This window comes from Anarhichas minor, unplaced genomic scaffold, assembly GCF_050575085.1.
Source record: "Anarhichas minor isolate MPS153535 unplaced genomic scaffold, ASM5057508v1 ptg000023l, whole genome shotgun sequence".
NCBI lineage: Eukaryota > Metazoa > Chordata > Actinopteri > Perciformes > Anarhichadidae > Anarhichas > Anarhichas minor.
The window spans coordinates 7,752,634-7,780,206 of record NW_027466469.1 but is presented as its reverse complement, the minus strand read 5'-3'; the positions used below and the strand labels follow the sequence as shown (position 1 = coordinate 7,780,206).

General features: G+C 44.7%; 1 protein-coding gene across 1 annotated transcript in view; it reads left to right on the top strand.

The window, feature by feature from the left end:
• The window catches only part of fhit (fragile histidine triad diadenosine triphosphatase), a 273,240-nt gene that overhangs the window by 227,411 nt on the left and 18,256 nt on the right, over window positions 1-27,573 (top strand). Inside the window, 3 exon segments of the mRNA XM_076096736.1 lie at window positions 3,609-3,690; window positions 3,692-3,752; window positions 7,108-7,132. Of these exon segments, the coding sequence (XP_075952851.1) occupies window positions 3,609-3,690; window positions 3,692-3,752; window positions 7,108-7,132 (168 nt within the window).

Sequence of the window (27,573 nt, the reverse complement as noted above, 5' to 3'; positions counted from 1 at the left end):
CTACCTTCCTACTAGAAGAGATAGGGATGTATATATTCAAGGATTCAAGGATCATTTAATGTCATTATGCAACAAAGGGATGCACAACGAGATGCATTTATAGAACAAAACAATTCTCTGGGCAGATAATATGGCCGACATCTTCACATTCAAAATTCAACATAAGAAAAAAAAAACTTTGACTATATGTTTGAGCACCAAGCATCATGACGTAAACACAGTCCACCTCCTCTCGTCCCGTCGGAGTGCTGTCCATCAAGTGCAGCTTGATCTTTAATGCCACGATGAAGTCTCTGCAAAGATGTGGGCTCAATAGTCACCGACCTCCCGTTGCTTTGTTTGCCTGAAGTTTTAATTCATCCTTCTTATTTTCCTGCGACCAAACATCAGACAGCCAGCAGTAGGCTGGGTAGTGGAGTAGCCTTTGGTCCTAGCTGAGTTAGCTTAGCTTCCATTGATTCCGATGTTGAGTGTAATCTGTCATATGCCAAAAGTGCTCCTGTAATAAGCCTGAAAAAACATCAAAATAAGACAAACAATGTAACGAAATTGATGGGAGCTACCGGCCGCAGCATGTACTGTACTGAAGTTTTAGGGTTTCAACAAAAAGCCAAGGGCCCCACATGGGCGTTTACCTCTCCGCCAATAACAGCGTGCAGGATGTGCAGCCCGTATAGGACGTCAAATACAGCCGCTTTGTCACGCCCCTTGACGTCTGATACCCAGGCACAAGTCCCCCTTCAGCTTCGTCAGGTACAAAGCAACCTGCCCGTTGGCTCCATTCTCACTGAGAAAGATGGTGGTTTTGGTGAAATATTTTAAAAGACAGACTTGAGCATGAGAATAGAAATAAATTACACTTGACATTTTGGGGAAAAGCAGTGTGAAGCTACAAATTTCTTGAAAATACTATAAATGTTAGTTTGTCATCATTGAACATATCCTCATTCATTTGAAAGGATGTAAAGCTGTCACAATCAGGCTTTGCCCTGTGTGTTCTGTGTCTGTTTCTTTCTGTAGCTCCTCACTCACCTAATCAGTTCATTCAGTGCACCTGCCAGTCACACTCACCTCATCAGCTCATTACTCTCACCTGTTCACTCTGCCTAGTCACTATTTAAACCCCGGTCTTTCACTCACTCACTGCCAGATCATTGTGTTTGTTTCCCGTCCAACCCGCCCGTTTTGCTCGTCCTGTTCCGGTTTTCCAGTCTGCCTGTTCTGCCTTTTCCTGCCGGATTTTCCCCCTCGTCTTTTGTCTTGTCCCTGGATTCCCTGTTTTTGGTTCATTAAAAACCTTTTTTTCACTGCACCTGACTGTCTGCGTCTGAGTCCTCATCATGCCCCGTGACAAAAGCTTCTTATTTTTCTTGTGTAACTTCATCTCTATTCTTGGCCAATGCTGTACCGATATATTTATCGTTCTTTTTTGTGTCGTTCTTTCCAGAGAGCTCCTTCTCACTTTGTTCTCTTAAGCTACTGTTATTGATCAAATGACCCATGACGGAAAGCAACATGCTCCTGAAGCCTTTTGGATATTGGCTCTTTGCTGCAGTCGCCATACTCCTCATCAAGTTGTTTTACTTGTCACTGACCTTGATTACTTTTCTGTGTGCAATCGCTCTGACGTTGGAAAGCTTTCTTTGCAATATGTTCCATGACCTTTCCTGACTTAAATTAAATGGATAATTTTTTTTAAAGTCTTGTCACACCCTTTGTTTGTGAATCAAAATGGAGACTATATTTTCACTACATGTTTTTCAAAATACTTTTCACATTCACATTTAATATTTCTATTTTATATATACACATCTAAAAGGGTTTGCAAAAGTCTAAAACAGGATATAAAGGCAGTGACCATTCAATAATAAAACAAGAACACACAGTGTCATTGATGCCTATAGTGTCAGACAAACAGTATTGCCAATTTGGCGTCTTTCTTGCTAGATTTAGCGTCTTTATTTCAAAGACATGACTAGCGACTTATTCAGACCATCAAGCAAAAAGCGAGAAATATATTTAAACAAATTATATTGTAATTCCTTCCCATTGATGCTGCTCAGTATAATCACAGTATCTTCTCTGGCTTCCTCCCACAGTCCAAAGACATCTGTTAATTGATGACTCTAAAGTGAATAGTTCTCTGTCTCTATATGTCAGCCCTGTGATAGTCTGTCAGTACCCTACCTTTGCCCAATGTCAGCTGGTTAACAGATAATGGATGGATGGATGTCTTTGGTGCTGAATATTAGAACTATAGAATCAGAACTATTGTTGGCTCACTTGCCTGATGGCTAATTGTCAAGCTCGCTTCAAAGATTATAAGAAAGAGGGATACATTTGAAATTAATTTACAAAATCTTTAAAAGCTACAGTAACATTTGATGTTTACCGGTACAAGTACAACATCTCCAACATGCAAACACAAAGACAGATAGAACACGCCTATAAGAAAACATTAATTAAAAAAGAACACTCATTACCTGAAGTGATACATGTTAAAATTGCAGCAGCTGTTACATTCTTTGCCTCTAGGTGGCAATATTTTCATGCCTACATGTGCAGTGCTAAGCTGCAGCTAGCTGTCCTATAGATTGTAAGGGTCAGCACTTGTGGGTGTAAAACTGGTCTGATAGTGACTGAACAGCTGCCACTTCTCGTCTGCTGAGTGTGAATGAGTGAGTTTGAGAATAAGTTACCAGCCAGTTCAATGAGCTGCTTCTCATCTGATGAACAGCAGCTAATAGAAGGATGTAATGAGTGCTGATTCATTATAACAATCTATCCATTCCAGTCTTTCCCTACCAAAACCACAGAGGAAACCTCAGATTCAAAGTACTGTACATTGAATCTGATACTGCATCCAGATCCTCCATCCGTTACCGTCACCAGCCCCTTGATTTCTGCTCATACTGTGAAAGTGTTGAACTTGTCAAGTTCACACAATAACACAACTGATTTTACACCGAAACCAGATCACTAGACTTCTTTTCAAAATACACACCTCTTGGGCCTCCATTTGACATTAACAACTAATGACAGAATTATGATTTCAATTTCTTGTTATGTTGTTGTTTAACAAAATGTTTGATGCACTGCACCTATCTTCCTTCAGGTTTAAGCTACACAATGGATCCTTTAACTACATTAACTGAGAGAAAGAAGAAAAGACGAGACAGAGTCTAAAAATCCAGGTGGGAAGCAGAGGGCGGTCCCCACGTTGTGTGAATGTGGGTGATGGGCAGGTGGCACCTTGCATGGTAGTCCTGTCATCAGTGTATGAACGTGTGAGTGGTTGAATGACATGTAGTGTGAAAGCGCTTTGAGTGGTCGGAAGACTAGAAAAGCTCTATACAAGTACAGTCCGTTTACCATTTACTACAGTGCTTTAATTGTGTTGTGAAGTGCACCAATGTCTTCACTAACATCATAGCTGCAGAGGTGCACATGTTTGTGCATGGTGAAGCAGAGAGAGTGTTGCATGACACACTAAGACTCACTGTAACGTGTAAAACATTTAGATCATTTCTAACAGATGAGCAAACTCAGTGGGTTAGAACTATTTGAAAGTGTCTTCAGCACAGAATTCTTTAACAGAACTTGTCCAGATGTGTTGGTGTGCCCTATAAGACCAGTGGAGCGTTTACGGGATCTTCAGCCGGATGAGGTGGTAGACTTATTCAGCACTGCTCAGAGTTGCCAGCCTGGTGGAGAAGCACTTCAACGCCACATCACTTACCATCGCCATCCAGGTAAAACACAGACTCAGGGACTGTTCCAAGATACTGTAGCATCAATTTCAGTTTGTAGTGGGGAGATGAATACAAAACATTAGAGAGGCCTCGTCTCTGAAATGGTGTTAAATATTACATGTAATATTTTCAAGACATGTGGCCCTACCTGACGGCCTATCAGACGGTTATTCCAAAAATATCCGAAAGTATTTTTTGATAGCTTTTAAAAAACAAGGTTGCATATTTGATTGCCAGTTTCTTAGATCTATAGCTAAAACAAATGCAGTAACAGTCCTGCAATAAATCCTCCCTCCATGAAGGTTATAATGTTCAGTTTGCATTGAAACTGATCATTTTGTAGGATATAGTTTGCAGTGCTGTTGAACTGTACCACATTATACAGTGTTGGAGCTAGATCTTTTCAGGGGAGACCCAGATCGCTGCTGCAAACCTTCGGCAGCGAAGTCACACCAAAAATGAACTGGATCCGGTTTACAATCAAAAAGTATTTAATAAACAAGAGAAGCTAGAACAGTTACAAACTGAATTACTCTATCGATATCAATATGTCCCGTGGGGCAGAGTTCTCACAAGGCCCACCTAATAGGCCAGCCCAGCTGGTCAACTACACAGAGTGGTAACGGCGCGAACTCAAGCAAAAACCCTCTGGAACTAGCCTACATTTAAAAGTCCCTCTCCGAAAGTTTAAATGTCCAGTATCAGCCTCTGTGATTGGCCGAAATTCAATAGCCCCTCCTGGCTTCGGGCAGTTATCTTCTCAGTGTTTGGTTGAAGTCATCCGGACTCCTCCTCTGGTCCTGCTGGTCTCTACAATGCCTGTCTCAAAATCCCTTTCTGTCCCTTGGCTATTCTTCACAGTTTAATACATTCAATGATTGTCTTTTATGGCTTAACACTTCTATGGTAAACATACTGTAAACATATTATACATTCCATAAGTAAATATATTGTGACATTTTACCAAATTTTGACATTCTTATTATTGTGACACTTCTACTCACCACTTGGGGTGTTATTAATCATACTAATAATGTTTTTAATACTGAAATCCTTCACAACAGCCATATGAAGGTGGAAGTCTGGTTGCTGTTACCATTCGTCTTCTCCATACATTTACTGCACTGTAAGGGGCCGTTCACACGTTGCGTCTAAAGACTCTTGGAAAACACCAGCCGTGAAGCTTTCATCCATTTATCCAAGGTGCTTTGGGGGGTTGCTCTATTGTTGCCCCTGCTGTTACTAAGCAACTAAAACCTGGATGCTGTGATGACGATGATGATAAAGTTGCGGTAATTTAGCATTAAGACTCACTGTCTCAACTAAACAAAGAAAAATTCATTTTCAACACCATGAATCCCTCACAGTAGCTAAACTGCTTGCTTTGACAATTTGGCTGACCTTTCAACCGGATAATGTGTCGTCCTTCGATGGCGAGGGTGAATCGAGTAAAGTTTACTGTGCTACAGATAGTAAATATCCAGGTAATCCGGCAGTAAAATGTTTAACTTCTCCTCTATTTATTATAAAAATTTTAATGGAGATCCCAATGATTGCAAAAATAGAATAGACCAGACATACAAAAACATGAACTTGTTTTTCATCGTAAATAGCATAGTTCCAAAGAAGAGCTGGAACAAGATGATACTATCACACTGTGGGACAAAATATATTTCAGTCCCATCTAAAGAAACATAGTAACATTTTCAAAAACAGAATAGAGCAGATCAGTGTATCTGAATTATGAAAAAAATGTAAAAGTTATATTTGAAACATTAAAATAGTCATCATACTGATTGATGTTTTTTCACTTGTTTGAAGAAAACACGATTTTTACAACTTAATAAAGAGGGTATGATTTGAAAAAGCTTTTTGGTGCTCTCAGTGTGGATCCGCCCTGCTGTCGTATGATGGAAGCTAAATGCAAAGCTGACTCTGACAGGCTCTCGTCTCATTCTATTCTGCATAACTGGTGATATATATGCTAATATCAAAATAGCACCTAGCTCACTCTGCGATCCTGTCAGAGAAAATTGTTTCGCAGGTTAGAAGGCAGAAGTATTGGGGGGGGGGGATCAGAGCAGAAAAGAGTAATCTTTACCTGGACATCATCTTCTTTGACTGGGGAGGTGATGAGAAGTGATGATAGGAGATTAGTTGTGACAGCTCCCAGGTTACAGCCAACACATTAAAGTGGAACTCTCTGCAGGAGGGGGCAACTGTTCTCTGCAGCACGCCACTCCTGACAAATAATAATATCACACAAATCAACCTCACTGGAGGATTGGTGCTGAAAAAAAGAGAGTTTTGGATGGTGACACAAACACTCTATTTTCCATGAACAGTGCTGAAAAATTACAATGGAGCTCATCAAATTTAATTTATTTGTTCGTTCACTCGCCACACTGATGTGTGATGCCATGCAAATTCCAGTCATCACCTTTTTCTAATGAAAAACAAAAGTATCATCACAATGAATGTGATCACACCTAATATGACAGTCTGAGAGGAAGACAAGTGTTATAATGTTTCATTTTCAGCAAATGAAGAAGTAGTTGTGTTTCGGAGCAGCCAGTCTCAAGGGAAAAGACAGAAAACGAGTGTAACATAAAAAATAGTATCAGATCACACACTATACTGTACTATATTACCTTTTAATGATAATTCACATCTAACGATAGCTTCTTATCAGAGGACAGAGATGTTTTCAACTGTGATAATGTTGACATTGAAATTTCAAATTAACTTGATCCAGTGATAATAGAAACATATTGATTAGAGCAGCTGTGTTGCCCTTAACAATGCAAACATTTAGTGAGCTTTAGTTACAGGAGCAGATGCTTGTAGAATAACAAAGTGTACATAAAATTAATTTGGTTTGCTTTACATACTAAACATGTAGACAACACACAACACATTTATTAGGCAGTGTTGAATACTTAGTCCAACAAGTTTAATTTATTGTACCTGCTAACCAAGCTGAATGGGGATTTCTGGGCTTCATTTCTCCATTTTGTTTCTTAGTTTGTCATTCAATATACTGTACACTGAATCAGCTAGTCTTCTTTCAAAGAGTGTTTACAATCCATGTATATTTCATACTGTATTTCATGTAAGTGTACAAAAATATAATTTTCTCTTCTTGTCGCTACACTTGAAAAAAAACAGAATTAAAAAATGATCATAAAATAATAAATGTCAGGAAAGGAGGCAATGAAACAAATCAAGGGGGAACATATTTTTTTGTTGTTGTTTTTAATTGGCGGAATAAGTTCATCTAAAATTATAATATCTTTCTGAATTATTAATGTAAATATTTCTGAATTACCTAATTACCTCTTTCTGTTCCCACCAGGATGGCCCTGAAGCCGGACAAACTGAAGGTGAGAACTTAATAATTCACTGCCTTTAAATATGTCATGAGGCCTCTGCAACAGTTATACACCATTAAATAATAATCACATTTGTGATGCTAAACACTTGGCATGGCTGAATAATTTAGAGATATTTTCTAAAAGGTTTAAATCTTTGGTTTGGTTGGAGGCTGTATGGAATGATTTAGTTGACTGACTGGGGTCCCACTGGGGTTTCACAGGTTAAAGTGAAAGGGACAGAATCATTACCAGTCACTGCAACTCTGCGCTCTATCTCAACCCGTCACTCTACCATTCAGATATTTTTTGTACCAGATTGATTACATTACATCGCATTCATTTTGAAGACAACTTTGTTCATGACTTACAGTAGACAGAGTGTGAAATACTACAAGAGTAACATTTCCTCTCAAATTTTCTTACTATTGGCAAAAGGGTCTGACATTGAACACAAATTTTCTCTTTGAAAGTTAAAATGACTTTGGTCATTTTACATGAAAATCGTGTGTCTGTGTGTAACAGAGTTAATGATTCCACTTGCCATCACTGGCCATTGGTTGCTAGTATTACTATATTATTTAAGTTATTGCTAATCCTTATCATTTTCATATTATTTCCTCCTTTAAATATCATTTACAACTTGTTATCATTATTTCCCCACGGAGACAAGTGTGTTGTGTGTAACATTAGCGCCCTCTGCTGGCTGCTTGCAGACTTTAGTGGTGCGGCCGTTTTCCTTAACTAACGTTAGTCTGAAGCAAGCTGTCTCCGTGGTAGGTTGATCTGTGACAAGCTCCGTTGTGAAACATCTCATTCGATATCTGATATAGATGTATATATATAGATATCTGTATAAGTCCCTTTTTGTTCATATAATTGTTTTAACCTCTTAATCTCGGAGCCGTTTTTGAGGTCTCTGAGCGAAAAAGCATAGCCCTACAAAACTGACCATAGCTCTGTAACTACAAGGTCGATTTTAATAATTTTTGTTGATATAATCAGATCACAACACCTGTGACATAGTTTACATTGGTCATATTGTGAATATGTTGCTGGTTAATATAGAGAATAAGACATAACACAGCTGAAAGGGAAAATATTCAGCCTCGCCTGGGAAAAATGCACTTTCAGTGATAAAAGGTTATTGAAATAATGCAGCTAGCTCCCTGATTCTTTCCCAAGTCATAGCATAACTGATCAGTAGTTATTAAAAAAAGGTTAAAGTGGAATAAAGTGGAATAAAGTTAAGAATAAGAGGTTTTAGTCAGGCGAGGCATCATTTTCGAACCAGCTGTTGCAGCTCTTACATTGTACTTTTATACACTATATAACTATATATTTCACTTTCTTTATCACTCATATGATTCAATACATCCAAATACAGATAATAGGAATCATATTCATATTCATAACATCATCAGAGCCAGTTTTGGCTGTCATCTGTAGGATTTTCTCAGTTCATGTGTGTGTGTGTGTGGCTGGATCTCAGCCTATCCTCGGTCGATTTCCAAAAACAACCCCTCCTTAGACGCGTCACAGGCTTAGGAAGACTCATGCCAAATTTGGTGGTGATCATCAAAAGACTTCGTACAATAAAGTTGCCAGAAGTGAGGCGTGTACCCCGGCGGAAATTTCCGGTCGCAGGCAGTCTGACCACTCGCCCAAGCCCCCTTGACCGCTCTTATTCTGGAAACAAGTCGGAAGTCAACAGTATGCAGTTGGCAGCAATGACTACAGCTTTGGAACGGAAATTCCGCGACGTTATTATCCATATTTTGAGAAAACTTGGGCGCATAACCACGATTTTTGTCGGCGAAGTTCAGCATGAAGGTACGTTCGATCATCCACAACGGGTTAGTGCTTCTACGGATCGTAAAACAGAAGTTAGTTACGTGTTCCGCCACGTGTGCTAATGCTAATAAATGCATTGCATGACTTGGTAGCCGTTAGCATGAGGGTACAAACATTGATTTACTGTACTCATAGCGCCGATTTCGGGCCAGGATTTGGTGCTTTTATGCCACGATATTTTTGTGCTTATATGAGTAGCCTATAGTTGTCTTTGGAGTTTATAATAAGTGACTTATATGATGTTGTTGTCCAGACGTTGCTGGTTCATCGAAAATAAAAAGTGGCCGTGTCCACACTACTGGCTAATAATCAGGCTATTTGCTGCATGTGAGTTTGAGGGGTTCTGAGCCCGAGAGCCCCCAAATTTGGGGGCGTCGTGCTTAAGAGGTTTTAATTTATCATTTCTAGAGCAAATGTTTTTAACTGATTTAGCATTTAGCATTAGTAACATGCTAACAACAGCTAGCTTAAGTATTTGTCTCTTTAATTTGACAGTGTTCCGGAGCTTGTAACCACGATGTTGTCTATGAGAGTAACTGAAACTGTTCTGTTTGTTACCAGGTATATTGCACTGAAATGTCATTTTATTTACATGTATAACGAGTCTGAAGCAAGCTGTCTCCGTGATGAGCTGTCTAACTATATGCTGTGCTATGAATAAATGTCTGGTTGGAGCCATAAAGATATCAAGTGTGCCTGAATTAAACACAACGCAACCGAGAGAGTACACAACTGCAACATGTGCTCGTTTTTTTTCTGGGTTGTAGTGGTCAATTGAGTCTCCCGTGTTCATCTGCCCAGATGAATACTGACAACATACACAGAAAGAAATGTTTTGAATCGAAATGTTTGCTTCTGAATCAAAACAGAAAACATCATGAAAACTTGTAATGCAAGAAGACATTTGAACTATTTCCTAAAGTTACTGACCCACAAGAAACCAACCATCACACCAAACTGTGAATTGGGTCCACTTTATGCAGCGATTGGCAGAGATCTGAAAGTGGACCGGATTCAAACTTCTCTTTCATCCTTTAAACAACTGCTTCTTTCAATTTCCATGTAAACAACCATGAGTTCCTCTAAGGAGAGACTGTCCAAAAGTTTGCAGCCTTATAAACCCATCAATACGATTACTTACATACTGTCACGGTTTGACTTTGCCTCCTGTGTCTCTGTGTCTGAGTCTCTCCTGATTGTTCTCATTCACTTCACCTGTGCTCAATCACCTGCCCCTGGCTTTTTCCTCTGCCAACCCCACACTGCACTCATTCAACTCACCTGCCTGCAATCTACTCATCACCCCACACACATATACTCCCCTGCTTTCCCTGTTCTGGTTGTCAGATCGTCTTTGTTCTTCCCCCTGTGTGCTTCATGTGCCGGCCTGGTTCCTCCCCGTGTCTCCAGTGTTTAGCCCTAGTGTTGTCTCTCTACGTTCCATGGTTTGTGACTTTGCCTTTCAGTGGGACTCTTTGCGCCTTTCTGGGGGACTCTTTGCGCCTTTTACTCACCTAATCAGTTCATTCAGTGCACCTGCCAGTCACACTCACCTCATCAGCTCATTACTCTCACCTGCTCACTCTGCCTCCTTCACTATTTAAACCCCTGCCTCACACACACTCACTGCCAGATCGTTCTCTGCTTTCATGCAATACTTTCCCGCATACACCCATGGACTGATTCCCTGTTGCCGACCCTGCCTGTTTCGGGTTTAGATCATCATGGATCTAGCAGACGGCACCATGGCATGGACCCGGCTCGAGGCGATCGAGGAGACGATGCAGCGAACCGAGACCATGATGGTCACCAACGCCGCCGAGGTTCGCCACAACCTGGCGAATCAGAACCAGATTCTCACCATGTTGATTGACCAGGTATGACAACTCACGGCAGTCGCAGCTCCGACCAACGTGGTGGCGTCGCCGCCACTTGCTCCGGTTCACTCGGGAATGGATCCAGCAGTATCTCCGGCAGTCTCAGAGCCCCGGGTGGGGGAGCCCGAACGTTACACTGGGAATCCTGAGGCTTGCAATGCATTCCTGATGAACTGTTCCATCCTGTTTGCGTTGCAGCCCCGCACCTTCGCGTCAGAGGACGCCAGGGTGGCGTTTACCATCAACCACCTGATGGGGAGAGCTCGCCTGTGGGGAACGGCGGAATGGAATCGTCGTACTCCTGCCTGTGCTTTCTTCCAGTCCTTCTCTGACGAACTACGCAAGGTTTTCGGAGTGGTGTCCAGAGGACCGGACGTCACCGGAGGGCTAATGGGGATCCAGCAGGGCCACCCATCTGTCACGGACTACGCCATTGATTTCCGGACTCCGGCACGATTAAGCTCATGGAACATCGACGCCCAGTGTGACGCGTATCTGCTCGGGTTAGCGGATTACGTCAAAGATGAACTCATCGCGTTCGAGCTACCCACATCCCTGGACGGACTTATCGAGGCAACCTCCAAAGTGGATCGCCGCATTCAGGTCAGGCGGCTGACAAGGCGCCGGGAACAGTCAAGCCAGGCGGGTCATGTTTGCTCACATTTGCCCGTTCAAAGCCCGGGCTCACCAGTACTTCCTTCCTTACTGGTGAGCCACTTTTCTCACTGAGCCACTGAACGACCACTTTTCCACGCCCAACTACTGTTAACCGGGGGCTCCCGTTACTATTTCCACCTTCCTGGATTCTGGAGCAGACGCATCCATTATGGACGAGGACCTCGTTACACAGTTGGGGATCGACCGGATACCTCTTCCCCAGGCTGTTCCAGCCAGCGCCCTGGACGGTCATCTTCTGGGCACAGTGACGCACTAAACCGTTCCGGTACACATGCTGCTGTCTGGCAACCATCACGAGACCATCAGCTTCCACATCTTGCATCCCCCTCATTCTGGGATACCCCTGGCTGCGTCAACATAATCCGCATATCGACTGGACTACGGGGGCTTATCGGGGTTGGAGCCAGTCCTGTTATCTAGTCTGCCTGAAGCGAGCCGCCGTTCCACGAGGTGCCACGCTCACCAATTCCACGCCTGAACTTACGGGGGTTCCTGCGGAATACTTGGACTTTAGGGAGGTATTCAACAAGTCCAAGGCCATGTCTCTGCCTCCCCACCGTCCGTATGATTGTGCCATCGACCTCCATCCTGGTACGTTCCCACCTAAGGGGCGCCTTTATTCCCTGTCTGCTCCTGAAAGAGAAGCAATGGACAATTATATTAACGACTCCCTGGCTTCCGGTATCATACGCCCCTCGTCCTCTCCCGCAGGGGCTGGATTTTTCTTTGTGGAGAAGAAGAACAAGACTCTCAGACCCTGTATCGACTACCGGGGCTTAAATGAAATCACGATTAAGAACCAGTACCCGTTGCCACTCATCGCAACGGCCTTCGAGCTACTTCAAGGAGCCACCATCTTCTCCAAACTCGACCTCCGTAACGCCTATCACCTGGTCTGGATCAGAGAAGGGGATGAGTGGAAGACGGCATTTAATACTCCTAAAGGACATTACGAGTACCTTGTGATGCCCTTTGGCTTAACCAACGCCCCCGCCATCTTCCAGGCCCTGGTTAACGATGTACTTCAAGACATGTTGGACCGGCACGTTTTCGTCTACCTCGATGACATCCTGATCTTCTCCAGGAACCAAGAGGAACATGTGCACCACGTCAAGTCCATGCTTCAACGCCTTCTGGAGAACTCCCTGTTTGTGAAGGCGGAAAAGTGCAAGTTTCATGTTCCCACGGTCTCATTCCTGGGTTATATCGTCTCCCAGGGCAGCATCCAGATGGACCCTGCTAAGGTTGCACCCATCTGCACTAGGGTTGGGTACCGAAAAGCGGTGCCAATATGGCACCGGTTCCTATACGACCAGTATCTACCGGACCGAAACGCAACGCAGATTTCGGTGCTTCCTTTCGGTGCCTCAGCCGATTGAAATACTTTTTTTACACTACTCTGATGACTCCGTCCTGACAGCGGTAACGATAGCCTCGGTCCTCCGCTCCTCACTCATAGTATTATTACAACGGGGTACTTAGCGCTGCCGCTCATAAGCACAACATCCACAGGCACGTGAAAGCTTCGTCTTCTTCTTCTTCTTTGAGGTGTAGTGGTGGTTGGCAAACGACGAATTGGCGCATTACCGCCACCAACTGGTAAAATAAGTCAGGAGAGCTGTCGTATTTTGCCAGAGAAGGCAAACATGCTCATATTTCCGCAAAATAATTGCTGAAGTTTGAAGCTGTAGTGTGTGTGTACAGAGTGTGTGTGTTTTGTATTTATTCATATTTATCTAAGTAAACTGTAAACTGTTAACAGTTAATATATTGTTCATAGTTTGAAGTTAAAAAGTTTGAAGCTGTGGTTTGAAGCCAAGTGTTTTGTATTCATTTATAGTATACTTTAAACAGTTAATATATTGTTCAATTTGAAGAAAAAAGTATCGGTTCAGGCACCGGTATCGTTTTAAAAGTATCGTTTTAGCACCGGTATTAGGAAAAAAAAAAAAAACGATACCCATCCTCCGAGTCCCGGATCCAGACAGACAATTTGTGGTGGAGGTGGATGCCTCCGACATAGGAGTTGGGGGTGTCCTGTCCCAGCGCTCGGCCACTGACCAAAAGCTCCATCCCTGCGCCTTTTTCTCGCGACGGCTTTCCCCCGCCGAGAGAAACTATGACATTGGTAACCGACAACTAATAGCAGTGAAGCTGGCCCTGGAGGATTGGCGGCATTGGTTGGAGGGGACCAAGCTCCCATTCAGAATCGGAACTGTTTATTGCCATGGTATGTTGAACATACAAGGAATTTGACATGACAGGAGGTGCATAACATTTAACAACAATCAACAACAATCAACAGTGCAAAGTAGAAACATTAAATTTACAGAAAATATAAAATAAAGTAAAATATAGAATAAAGTGGAATATAAAATAAAGTGCACAAACGAACAGATAACAGGACTATAAACAAGTGAGATGTAAGTGTAGTGTAAAAGTGTTGAGTGTAATAGAAGGGATGTGCAGGGGAGTGACGGGTAGGAATTTGTCCTGGGGATGACAGAGTCAGTGGGGGTCCCGGGCTCTGTTAATGAGCCCGACTGCCGATGGGAAGAAACTGTTCATGTGTTGTGAGGTCTTGGTCCTGATGGACCTCAGCCTCCTACCAGATGGAAGGGGCACAAACAGTTTTTGTCCAGGGTGAGAGGGATCGGCTACAATCCTTGCTTGCTTCAGGGTTCTTGAAGTGAACAAGTCCTGGAGGGACGGCAGATTGCAGCCAATCACCCTCTCGGCAGAGCGAATGATGCGCTGCAGCCTGCCCTTGTCCTTGGCAGTGGCTGCAGCGTACCAGACCGTGATGGAGGAGCAGAGGATGGACTCAATGATGGCTGTGTAGAAATGCACCATCATTGTCTTTGGCAGGTTGAATTTCTTCAGCTGCCTCAGGAAGTACATCCTCTGCTAAGCCTTCTTTGTGATGGAGCTGATGTTGAGCTCCCACTTGAGGTCCTGGGATATGATGGAGCCCAGGAAGTGGAAGGACTCCACCGCGTCGACGGGGGAGTCACAAAGAGTGATAGGGGCTGGTGGGGCTGCATTCTTCCGGAAATCCACAACCATCTCCACTGTCTTTAGAGCGTTGAGCTGTAAGTTGTTCAACCCGCACCAGGTCACCAGATGGTCAGTCTCCCACCTGTAAGCGGACTCATCCCTACCAGAGATGAGTCCAATGAGGGTGGTGTCATCCGTGAACTTCAGGAGCTTGACAGACTGGTGACTGGAGGTACAGCTGTTGGTGTACAGGGAGAAGAGCAGAGGGGAAAGAACGCAGCCTTGGGGGGAACCGGTGCTGATGGTCCGAGAGGCTGAGCTGTGCTTTCCCAGCTTGACGTGCTGCTTCCTGTCAGACAGGAAGTCTGTGATCCACTTGCAGGTGGAGTCGGGCACGTGCAGCTGAGAGAGCTTGTCGTGCAGCAAAGACGGGATGATGGTGTTGAAGGCAGAGCTGAAGTCCACAAACAGGATCCTGGCGTAGGTTCCTGGGGAGTCCAGATGCTGGAGGATGAAATGAGGGGCCAAGTTGACTGCGTCGTTTACAGACCTGTTGGCTCTGTAAGCGAACTGCAGGGGGTCCAGGAGTGGGTCAGTGAGGGTTTTTAGGTGGGACAGGACTAGGCGTTCAAAAGACTTCATGACCACAGAGGTCAGGGCGACGGGCCTGTAGTCGTTAAGTCCTGTGATCCTAGGTTTTTTGGGGACGGGGATAATGGTGGAGACCTTGAAGCAGGCTGGTATGTGGCATGTCTCCAGGGAGGTGTTGAAGATGTCTGTGAACACCGGAGACAGCTGATCGGCACAATGCTTCAGGCTGGAGGGGGAGACAGAGTCTGGGCCGGCTGCTTTGCGGGGTTTCTGTTTTTTAAAGAGCCTGTTGACGTCACTCTCCCGAATAGAGAGGGTCGTTACTGGGGAGGGGGGTGGGGGGGACACTGTGATGGGTGGTACAGAGGCATGGGCCCCTGCTGGGCTGGGGGAGGGGGACCTGGTGGTCTGGGGCTGGTTGATGGAGCTGTGGGGGATGGAGTCAGGACTGTCCCATTGTCTGTCAAAGCGACAGTAGAACTTGTTCAGCTCGTCTGCCAGGCGGAGGTCGTTCATGGAGTGGGGGGTCTTAGGCTTGTAGTTGGTTATCTGTCTGAGACCTCTCCAGACAGAAGCAGAGTCATTTGCTGAGAGCTGGTGTTGCAGTTTCTCAGAGTACAGTCGTTTAGCATCTCTCACCGCCTTGCTAAACCTGTATTTTGACTCTTTGTACAAGTCATTATCCCCACTCCTAAATGCCTGATCTTTTTGCAGCCTTAGCTTTCTGAGTTCTGCTGTAAACCAGGGTTTGTCGTTGTTGTAACTCACCCTGGTGCTTGATGGAACACAGCTGTCCTCACAGAAGCTGATGTATGACGTTACAGCCTCTGTGTACTCATCCAGACTGTTGGTAGCAGTCCTGAATACATCCCAGTATGTACAGTCCAAGCACGCCCAAAGATCCTCTCGAGCTTCACTGGTCCACTTCTTGAATGTCCTCACTACTGGTTTACAGAGCTTGAGTTTCTGCCTGTATGCAGGAATCAGATGGACCATGACGTGGTCAGAGCGACCCAGTGCAGCACGAGGGACGGCGTGATAGGCCCTGCTGATTGTGGTGTAACAGTGGTCCAGAATGTTCTCCTCTCTGGTTGGACATTTAATAAACTGTCTGTATTTAGGGAGTTCATGGCTGAGGTTTCCTTTGTTAAAGTCACCAAGGACAATAACTAAAGAGTCCGGGTAGGTCCGCTCCACACACAGTATCTGGTCGGCGAGCGCGTGCTGTGCTTCCTGCACGTTGCCATGCGGCGGAATGTAAACACCAGCCAGTATGAATGAAGCGAACTCACGGGGGGAGTAAAACGGTTTGCAGTTTATGATGAAAGATTCCAGATCAGGAGAACAGTGCTGAAGAATCACTGACACATCGTTGCACCAGCCACTGTTGGTATGAAAACAGATTCCTCCACCTTTCGATTTGCCGGAGAGCTCCGTATCGCGATCCACTCTGAACAGCTGGAAGCCAGCCAGCTGGAGCGCAGAGCCAGGTCTCAGTGAAGCAGAAAACGGAAGATGAAGAAAAGTCTCTGTCTTTCCCCACCAGTAGCTGAAGTTCGTCCAGTTTGTTGCACAGTGAGCGGACGTTTGAGAGAAATAAGCCCGGTGTGCGAAATCCACGTGTGCGAAGACGCACAAGCACGCCGGCCCGTTTCCCTCTCCTCCGTCATCTCCACTGCATGGGCTAAGGTGAGCGCACCTTTGACAAGAATGTCCAGTAATTCCACAGAAGTTAGCAGAAAAGTTGGAACTAAGTCCGCTGGAGTTGTACCCCTGATGTTCATGAGCTCATCTCTGGTGAAAGAGCTCCGGGTATCGCAGCATAAAACTCGTCGAGGCAGCCGTCTGCGGCGCCATCTTACATTCTTGGTTTGGACCGACCATAAGAACCTTGAGTACATCCGCACAGCCAAGAGACTCAATTCCCGACAGGCCAGGTGGTCGTTATTCTTCACCCGGTTCCACTTCACGCTCTCCTATCGCCCCGGTTCCCGCAATGTCAAGCCTGATGCCCTTTCCCGTCAGTTCCAGGGGGAGGAGGAATCCACCTCTGGCTCCTCATCCATCCTCCCTGCCTCCTGTCAAGTAGGAGTTCTCACCTGGGTGATTGAGGAATCGGTGAGGGCCGCGACTAGGGGTCAAGCCGGTCCCAGCGCGTGCCCTCCTAACTGCCTGTTTGTCTTTCAGGCCCTTCGGTCCGACGTCTTCCAGTGGGCACACTCCTCTCCACTTACCTGCCACCCGCGCATCCAGAGGACCCAGGACGTCCTGCGGCAGCGATTCTGGTGGGTCTAGCTCAACGAGGACACCAGGGAATTCGTCAACGCCTGCCCAGTGTGCAACCAACATAAACCTTGCCACCAGGCTCCGGCCGGCCTCCTGCGGCCTCTCTCAGTGCCTCATCGTCCGTGGTCTCACATCTCCCTGGACTTTGTCACCAGACTACCATCATCTGAGGGCCACACCGTCATTCTGACAGTGGTCGACAGATTCAGCAAGCTGGCCCATTTTATTCCTCTCCCCAAACTCCCATCTGCTATGGAGACGGCTGAACTCATCTGCCTGCATATCTTCCGCCTGCATGGAATTCCAGTCGACGTTGTCTCCGACCGAGGTCCTCAGTTCACCTCCATCTTTTGGAGGGAATTCTGCACTTTGCTGGGGGCCACTGTCATATTTCTTCGGGGTTTCACCCTCAGTCCATACAGCCCTTCGCTGCATGGTCTCCCGGAATCCTGCCTCCTGGTCCCGCCAGTTGATGTGGGTGGAGTACGCCCATAACACCCTGACCAGCTCCGCCACAGGCTTGTCACCCTTTCAGTGTGCTTATGGGTTCCAGCCACCTCTGTTCCCTGCAGTGGAAAGGGAGGTTTCCTGCCCATCTGTCCAGACATTCATCCGCCGCTGCAGCCAGACCTGGGCTAGGGACCGCGCTGCTACAGCGGCTAACCGACACCGCACTCCAGCCCCTATCTACCAGGTGGGTCAGAGGGTGTAGTTGTCAACCAGGGACCTACCTTTGCGGGTGGAGTCTAAAAAGCTGGGCCCAAGGTTCATTGGGACGTTCGAGATTGTGAGGATCATCAACCCGGCGGCAGTAAGGCTCAAGCTCCCTATGACTGTAGACTTTTTGTTGAGTGTGGCCATTTGCAACATGTATAAGCACTTGGTTGTACACACATCATGTGAACTAATTTGTTAACCAAATCCTGATGTTCCAAACCTAAAATCCTGAAATTCTCTGCCCAGACCACACTATAAGTCCCTCTACACACACAATAGGTATGTGAATTTGTCCTCAAACTGCTCACGCTATGTTACTTCTCGCTGATTCAGCACTAAAGTGCACTAACTCATCCTTCAGTTAGTACCAAAGGCAAAGGTACTTCTGTCCAGCTGATTTTTTTCCAAGCCACCTACCGCCCTCTCTCTAAAAACGCAATCTCCACTGAGTGCCTGAAGAGAACAATGTCTTTTTAAAATATCTTTATTTTTCCATTTTCCAACCCCCCCATTTTTCATCTACAGGTTATTTCAGATGAAATGGCTTTCATCTGGCAATACAAACAAGGTCAAAGAGTAATACATTTACGTTTGAGTTCAGTTAGATTCACACTGGCAAGTAAGTTATATTTTGGCACTACCAGAATATCAGCAGCTGTGAAATATTCTTGCAGACGCTTTTGTTGAGTGGCTTTACAGCAGGAAAGCACACCAGGGGAGCTGTAAATCAAGGCAATAATAGAGGAGCTGTTGTTTCCCACTGATCCTTAACTCACTGAAAAAATCTACATATTTCATCAAGTCATTTTAACCAAAGCAGCTCTTGATGTGTAGACCTGTCTGGTCTTTTTATAAATACAGATTATTTTAGCGCATATAGCACACCTGCTACAGTAGTAGCCCACCCCCATCGATCATCTGGGTTATTGCAATCAGGTGCCTGTGCGCCAGCAATAAAAATGGTCCTTTGATTGAATAAGAGTGAGGCAGGCTATAAGAGAGAAGCAAATGCACTCTTATAAACTCACTGCCTGGAGTCGCGCAGACACAAGACAAATCTCTGTGTTATGAAGGATGGAATTGGATTTTATTTTTGTCTTATTGAAAATGCAGGGTGATTATAGTGATTTATCATGTGGATGTCTGTGTATAGATTCTACTTGTTTACTAAGCAAGCCTGGCTGTTATATATGAGTGTTCATAGATAAAGATGATTAGATGTAATATGCATAAAGTAGACTATACTGAATAAACCCACAAGAATGTATTTTCTTAGCAGTGAATATGGAAGATTGAGTGAGAGGCATAGTAAGTGAGACACAGGAAGGATATGATAGGAAAAGTCTAAATAGATTCTGCATCCGACAAAGAATTAGTATGAGTACTTTAGTGGCTGTCCATTGAGCTGTTGCATCTAATGACACTGACATTAGATGCATTCGGGAAGGTTTGACCTTGCCAGGATGTACAGATAACAAACAAGGTAAATATTCAATGTCCACTTAAAGGAAGAAGAAAAACCTAGCCTTGTAAAATCTTGCAAACTCAGGTTTTATTTTGAGAAAGAACTCACCAGAGAGAACTGAGTTGATGTGGATAAAAAAACCATTTATCTATACCGTGCTTTTTACAGACACCAGTCACAAAGTGCTTCACAGTCAAATAATAAAAGAAAATACAATCAAATAAATGAAACGAATATAAAAACACCAGATAAAATATACAAGGAGGACAGACATAAGACACAAGTTCAAACAGAAAATACCACATGCTACATAAATGCCTGTCTGAACAGTTTGGTTTTTAGCTGCTTTTTAAGAGTCCAAAGAGCCTCAAGCGTATAGGGAGACAGTTGTGTAAGGGCTGCCGACTGAAAAGCACGATCTCCCTGAATTTTAAAACGTGTCTTGAGCCTGGCCATGTAAGGCTCTATAAATCAACATTTTAAAATGAATTCTAAAATTAACTGGGATCCAGTGCAGAGAGGTTAAAAAGGCGCAATATGTCACCATCTGTTGATCATGTTGATCAGAATCAGAATCAGAACTGTTTATTTGCCAAGGTATGTTGCACATACAAGGAAGAGGGGGGGGGGGGGGGGGGGCACTGGGATGGGTGCTACAGAGGCATGGGCCCCTGCTGAGCTGGGGGAGGGGGACTTGGTGGTCTGGGTTTGGTTGATAGAGCCATGGGGGATGGGGTCAGGACTGTCCCATTGTCTTTCAAAGTGACAGTAGAACTCGTTTAGCTTGTCTGCCAGGTATAGGTCGTTCATGGAGTGGGGGGCTTTAGGAATGTAGTTTGTTATCTGTCTGAGACCTCTCCACACAGAAGCAGAGTCACTTGCTGAGAGCTGGCCCAGATAGCAAACCGACTCCGCTTTGGATCCGCCCTGGAGGTATCATAGGCTCCGGAATAGATCTGCAAAATGGGTCCGGATCGGAGTCGACTTGCACAGCGGGACAGATCTGGAACGGATACGCGTCAAAGATCCAGACCAGATCCGGCCCGTATCCGCTCATATCCGATATGGACCCGTTCATAAAACGACTCATTTGGCCCGGGTCCGATTTGGACCCGTTCATGAAGCGGATCCCTTACTCAAAACTAACTACAGAAATATCTCAAATCAAACTGACCAACATCTAGATTGCTCTATAAAAGTGTGAATACTCTAATAATAAAATGTTGAATTTATTCAAGACTTAAAATCTACATTGGAGAAAATATGCATAGTTTGTGTAAAATCCCTTGTGCATTTAACAATGGACTCGGCAAGTAACAACAAAATCCTCTATTAAAACAGTCCTTTCACAGCTCCCTGGGTTCTAATCCCAACTATCTAATAAAAGCCAAAAAATAATCTTAAAAGAGGTCATTACAGCCTATATATTGAATAGGTATTAATGGAAAAAAGAACGTTAACCATGAATAGTATCAAAACATTTTTTTATTAAATGAAATCCATTTACAAGGATTTTAGAACATCGCATGTATAACACATGTTGGCCTGTTCAGTAGGGATGCCGACTGTGGCACGCCTCCTGGAACTTCCTCTGTCTGCTGCCAGGTTGAACCACCTAATTGCGTGTTTCAGAATCTCATATAGTATGTTGCACTGAGGGTTCATGGGATTTTGCATGATCTGCTTGTGCGATTACAGATGCCGTCAGAAAGAATCATGGCTCAGGTGCCGCCACAGATGACTGTCTGTCTGTGGCGGCACCTGAGCCATGATTCTTTCTGACGGCATCTGTAATCGCACAAGCAGATCATGCAAAATCCCATGAACCCTCAGTGCAACATACTATAGCCGACATGCAGTTTGAAAGCTAGTGGCTGTCTGACATTTAAAGGTTTGCTATGCTATATTCAGAGCTAATATATCATATAACTATTATGTAAAGATATAGTCGAGTAATATCAACCTGAGCAGAGAATGAAGTTGAAGTTGCAAAGAGAAGTTGTAAGTTTGAACACGACCTAAGACCTCTGGGTGACTTCAAATTGTTTTCATTAAATATTACAGTTACTTACGCAGGAGCAAAGTCTTGGACTCCATCTGGCTGAAGGACTTTTTCCCATTTATCCCTTTCCAGTTCATTCTCTTCCCAACATCATCATTGAACATGCGGGCAAGGAGGATGTTCCTAGTAACCCGTTTTGTATCATGTCTTCCGATGGTTGCCAGGGAGGAAATCTGAAATGGATCAAAAAAGTACTGTTAACATCTGATACTTTACAGAATGTTTTTTAAAATACATTTTCATCAAACAGGGTATTATCCAGTGTTAATACATATAATCAGAATCAGCTTTATTGGCCATGTATGCTTACTCATACATGGAATTTGTCTCCGGTTTCCACTCCGCTCTCAATGTACAAACACAAATTTACAATAAACAAGAAAATATATGTATAAAGAATAGAAAAGGGCAGCAAAAAAGTAGAACGGATGTAGGTATAAACATTTAACAATATAAGTATAAATATATATCCGAGAGAAAAAGTGTATATATACAGTGTGGAACGTAAAGGAGCGTGTTTGGTTATCAGCAAATATGAAACTAAACTATCAACATCAATGGAGTTATTAACATCAATAAGTTAATTAGTAATTACTAATAAGAACGGGGCACCATCCTGCGGACAGGGACCAATAACCAAACTATAAACTAAGTCTCATAATTAGTGTTCACTCACAATATTAACAGTCTGAATACTATTACACATTTGGAGTGAGAGTGAAGGTTTAAGTTCGAGCACAGGCCACTACATCCAGTTATTATTACACACATATGCACAAGTAATCACAGACGACTGCTCTTTAAAATATAACAGTTTATTAAATCAAAATAATAAATGATCAAATCAAGTAATATCAAAATCAACAAACACTATCATACAATTATATGTCTAATACCTAAAGTCAAATGAATAAAGTGGGGTAAGGATATGTATATAGATATATGTACGTGTGTGTGTGTGTGGAAAGGAGGAGGGGGTGAAACCTACTCGAACAGTGATGGGGGGGTAATCTAAAAAGGGGGCGTGTGAGCCTACAAGCAAAGATGGCGGAGTCTAGAGACCTACGGCCAAAATGGCTGAGAGGTGGCTTACGTGGGACGGCGCACCATGTGGGTTGGGACAATAGATTACGCAACCACGAGTCTGAGAGGTTCACCCAAAATCAGTGAATCTAACTATGTGTATGCGGTTAGAAGGAAGAGAGAGAGGGAGAGGGAGAGAGAGAGGGGGAGAGACAGAAGGAAAACCTAGCTCTGCCTGCGGTGCTCAATGCCGCAGTGAGAATGTGAGAACAGCTGATCTCCCCATAAAACTCTGCGGTCGGATTCTGAACCAACTGGCCACGCTTATACGGTGATAGTTGCGATTCTAAATCTCACTCACAGAGCCGATTTAAAGAAGAGAGAATAAAACCAAGACAAAATGAAAGAATCCCCAAAACAAAACAGATCTTTATCACTGCGGTGAGATGCGAGTATTGCTTCCTTATCACCCCGAAACTCGGTCGGCGAGACGAGGGTCCGATAAAATCACAAACTCCACATCCACTAGCAGCGAAGGATCTAATGCAAACAGTTACAGCAGGAAATACACAGTATAACGGGACTCCGTGGTCCGCGATGCTTGCGCAATAACACGTTATAACACGACAGTAACTTAACACAACAAGATACAGGAATAACAACGACATAAACGAATAGTCTAAATTAAACTAAGGCTAAGCTAAGCTAAGCTAGGCCCAGACACCAATGATACCCTTACTTTGAGAAGCTTCGTTCGGTAGGGTCTGTTTCCAGTGGTAGGAATCACTCTGTCCTCGAGTAGTCGTTGACTCTCGGTGGCGCGGCTTCGGAGCTGGCGCAGACGCGGGCCTCCTCGCTGCAGAGAGGGGCCTGTAACTTTGGCTGAGGGACGTTTGGTTCGTTCGTCCTCCCGGAAATCTTCGGCTCGTTTAGGGCTCAGTTGCCCTCTTTTGCCGGCGGTGTGTACACAAAAAGGGTGGGGGAACGGGGCATAGGAGTTATCCGTTCTCGCACTACAGGATCCAAAACTCAAAATAAAAACAGTCTGTTCGACCAGCGAATGTAACATGTGACCTGATAGGATTTGATGAGACAAGCGCTTCCTTGTGGATCTTCTAGTACCAGGACGATGTCCGGAGGGAAGAGGCAGAATGGCGTTTCCTGCTTGCTTATAAACCAGGTCTCGAACCCAGCGGGGGAACCTTTCTTGGCCAATGAGGGGCCAGGATCGAGTTTCAGCTGGAGCTGAGAGGTGTGGTCACCCGGCTTGGAGTTTTTAGCAGATCCCAGATCAGGCCTTTGTTGACAGGAAGGAAACATGGATGCTCCTTTGTTGAAAACACATGTGAGGGACTCAGCCAGCCAGGAGGCGTCGTCAGATCCCAACAACAGTATACATGTGAACATAAACCTATAGACAATGGCATGAATTGTAAGTGGTGGTAGTAGTGCAGTATAACTTATTTATTGTTCATCAGAGTAATGGCCAGTGGAAAGAAGCTGTTCCTGTGTCTGGTGGTTTTGGCGTACACAGCCCTGTAGCGCCTACCAGAGGGGAGGAGTTGGAACAGCTTGTGTCCAGGGTGTGAGGGGTCTGCAGAGATCTTTCCAGCCCGTTTCCTGACTCTGGAGGTGAACAAGTCCAGGATGGACGGCAGGCTGGAACCAATGATCCTCTCTGCAGACCTGACAATCCGTTGCAGTCTGTTCCTGTCCTGTTTGGTGGCTGATCCAAACCACACAGTGATAGAGGAGCAGAGAACAGACTGGATGATGGCTGAGTAGAACAGAATCAGCAGCTCCTGAGGCAGATTGAACTTCTTGAGCTGCTGCAGGAAGTACAACCTGGGCCTTTTTCCGGATGGTGTTGATGTTGGGAGCCCACTTCAGGTCCTGGGAGATTGTGGATCCCAGAAACTTGAAGGTCTCCACAGCAGACACCGTGCTGTTGAGTATGGTGAGGGGGGGGGGGGGGGCAGTTTTGGGGGGCTCCTCCTGAAGTCCACTGTCATCTCCACAGTTTTGAGCCTGGCTCCAGGTTGTTCTGACCACACCAGAGGACCAGCTGTTCAACCTCCCGCCTGTACACAGACTCATCACCGTCCCTGATGAGGCCGATGACCGTTGTGTCATCTGCGAACTTCAGGACTTTGACCGTTGGGTCCTCTGAGGTGCAGTCATTGGTGTAGAGGGAGAAGAGCAGTGGGGAGAGCACACATCCCTGGGGGGCGCCAGTGATGATAGTCCGAGTACTGGATGTGATTTTTCCCAGCCTCACCTGCTGCGTCCTGTCAGTCAGGAAGTTTGTGATCCACTGACAGGTGGAGACTGGCACAGTGAGCTGGGAGAGTTTGGTTTGGAGTATTGCTGGGATGATGGTGTTAAACGCTGAGCTGAAGTTCACAAACAGAACCCTTGCATATGTCCCTGGGGAGTCGAGGTGTTGCAGCATGTAGTGCAGTCCCATACTGACTGCATCATCCACCGACCTGTTTGCACGGTAGGCAAACTGCAGGGGGTCCAGCAGGGGTCCTGTGATGTCAATTCAGGTCGTCAGCCAGTTGGTGATTGGCCGCAGTGGGGGGGGATGGTCTCCTGTAGATGGTGAGTACTTCCAGGCCTCTCCAAACTGACGAGGGGTCGTTGGCTGAAAACTTTTTCTCCAGCTTTTCAGTGTAGCTCCTCTTAGGCCATGTCCATACTACTCTGTTTACGTTTGGAAACACATATGTTTTGCTACGTTTACACTGAGCGGCCACACTATGCCCAAAACGGAGGAGTTTGAAAACACCCCCGAGATTGGAGGTGTTTGAAAACTCCGGGGTTGCGTTTGATTGTGGACGGTCGGAAACTGATGTGTTTAGAAAAAATGACATTTTCATGCTCTTATTTATCCCTCCTCTCTTGCCGTAGTTAGTGCCTCGTTGTTTTTAGATTCTAATGAGAAGACACGCTGCACTAACGTTTTACTTCTTCCATTTGGTAGCCTTGAGAGACGTCTGTAAGTATTTCTTTATGAAGCATGAAAAGATGTACGAAGATATATTCTATTCGCTCTTTTAGTATAGCATTTGTGTTGTATTAAATGCTAATCGCGGTTAGCATTTCTCCATTGGCGGTAATGTTAAAATTAGCTTAGAAGCTAGCTAGTCGGACATGTTACATGATGGCTAAGCAAGAGCAGAATAGAGTGAGAGAGGAGTGTTGACCACATTCATGGACCATAATCTAGTAAACGTTTACGTGTAAGTGTTGATTTTCAAGTAAATTTGATGTGAGAGAGAGAGATAGAGAAAGACCTGCAGCGTTGTAACTAAGTCTGAAAAATAAAACTTCTAAAACGTTCCACGAACTGTGTCTGTTTAAGTTTATAGAGGAATATTTTAGAGGAAGATCTTAAGTATCAAACACAATCTTTCATTATTAAAGACTACTTTATTACTCTCGTATTTTTTTAAAACTCAGCAACCAATCTACTTCCTGTTTACACCGTCACGCGCATGCCCAGTGTACGTTAATGGTCACGTGCTGTCCGTCTTCGAAGGTTGCCGTGTGGATGCAGATCAATTCTAAAATGATGCTGAAACGGCCGTGTGGACGGAGATCGTTTCTATTTGACAAATCTGCTTCCAAATAGAAACGGAGTAGTATGGATGTAGCATTAGCTACCCTGATCTCCCTCGTCAGTGTGTTTCTGGCCTGGTTGTAAAGGATCCTGTCCCCACTTCTGTAGGCCTACTCCTTGGCCCGACGAAGCTGCCTGAGTTTCTCAGTAAACCAGGGTTTATTGTTGTTGAATGTGCAGAAGGTTTTATTCGGCACTCACAAAAACTGATGTACGATGTCACAGTGTCAGTGAGCCCATCCAGGTCTGTAGCACCAGCCTCCAATCAGTGCAGGCAAAGCAGGACTGTAGCTCCAGCTTTGCCTCGTTGGTCCATCTCTTCACAGTCTTCACCACAGGCTTTGCCGTTTTTAATTTCTGCCTGTAGGTCGGGAGAAGATGGACCAGACAGTGATCAGAGAATCCCGGAGCTGCACGGGGTACTGAGCGGTATGCGTCTTTTATTACAGTGTAGCAGTGGTCCAGTGTGTTTTTGTCCCTGGTGCTACACTTAATATGTTGTCTGTATTTTGGCAGTTCTTTGCTGAGGTTTGCTCTGTTGAAGTCCCCAAGAACAATCAGCAGGGAGTCTGGGTGTTTGTGCTCCATGTTGTTGATCTGCTCAGCCAGGTGTTGGAGAGCCTCACTCACACTGGCCTGTGGTGGGATGTAAACACTGACCAGAATGAACGAGGAAAACTCCCGCGGTGAATAAAATGGTTTGCAGTCTATTAAAAGTGTTTCTAGGTGAGGGCTGCATGATTCCTTTAACACTGTGACATCAGTACACCAACCTTCGTTAATGTAGAAGCAGATTCTGCCTCCCCTCGTTTTCCCTGACAGCACCGTTACGCGGTCCACTCGGAGGAGTTGGAAGCCCGGCAGATGTAATGCGCTGTCCGGGATGTGCTCCCGAGCCAGGTTTCAGTGAAGCACAGGGTGGTGGATCTGCTAAAGTCCTTTCTTAGTTTGTTGAGGATATAATATAGAATAGTTCAAATCAAGATTGATTTTAATCAGAAACATTTAATCAGATTTGATTGAGATGCTTAATAAAACAAAAAAAACTCACCACTCTTCTTCAGCTGAGAGTTGGAGGGATATTTAAGGCGGTCCTCAAAATGTTCCTACCTCCATTCAGTTAAATGGAAAATTTCCTGGGTCACTCACTTCGACTTATTGGCCAGTTGTGTGTAGCTTGTTTGTGAGATAGTTTACTCTGGCAATTAATTGGTCTTGCTGGTGTTTAATGTTCTCCAGTAAGCTCATAATATGAACTTCAGTAGCTGTTAAAAA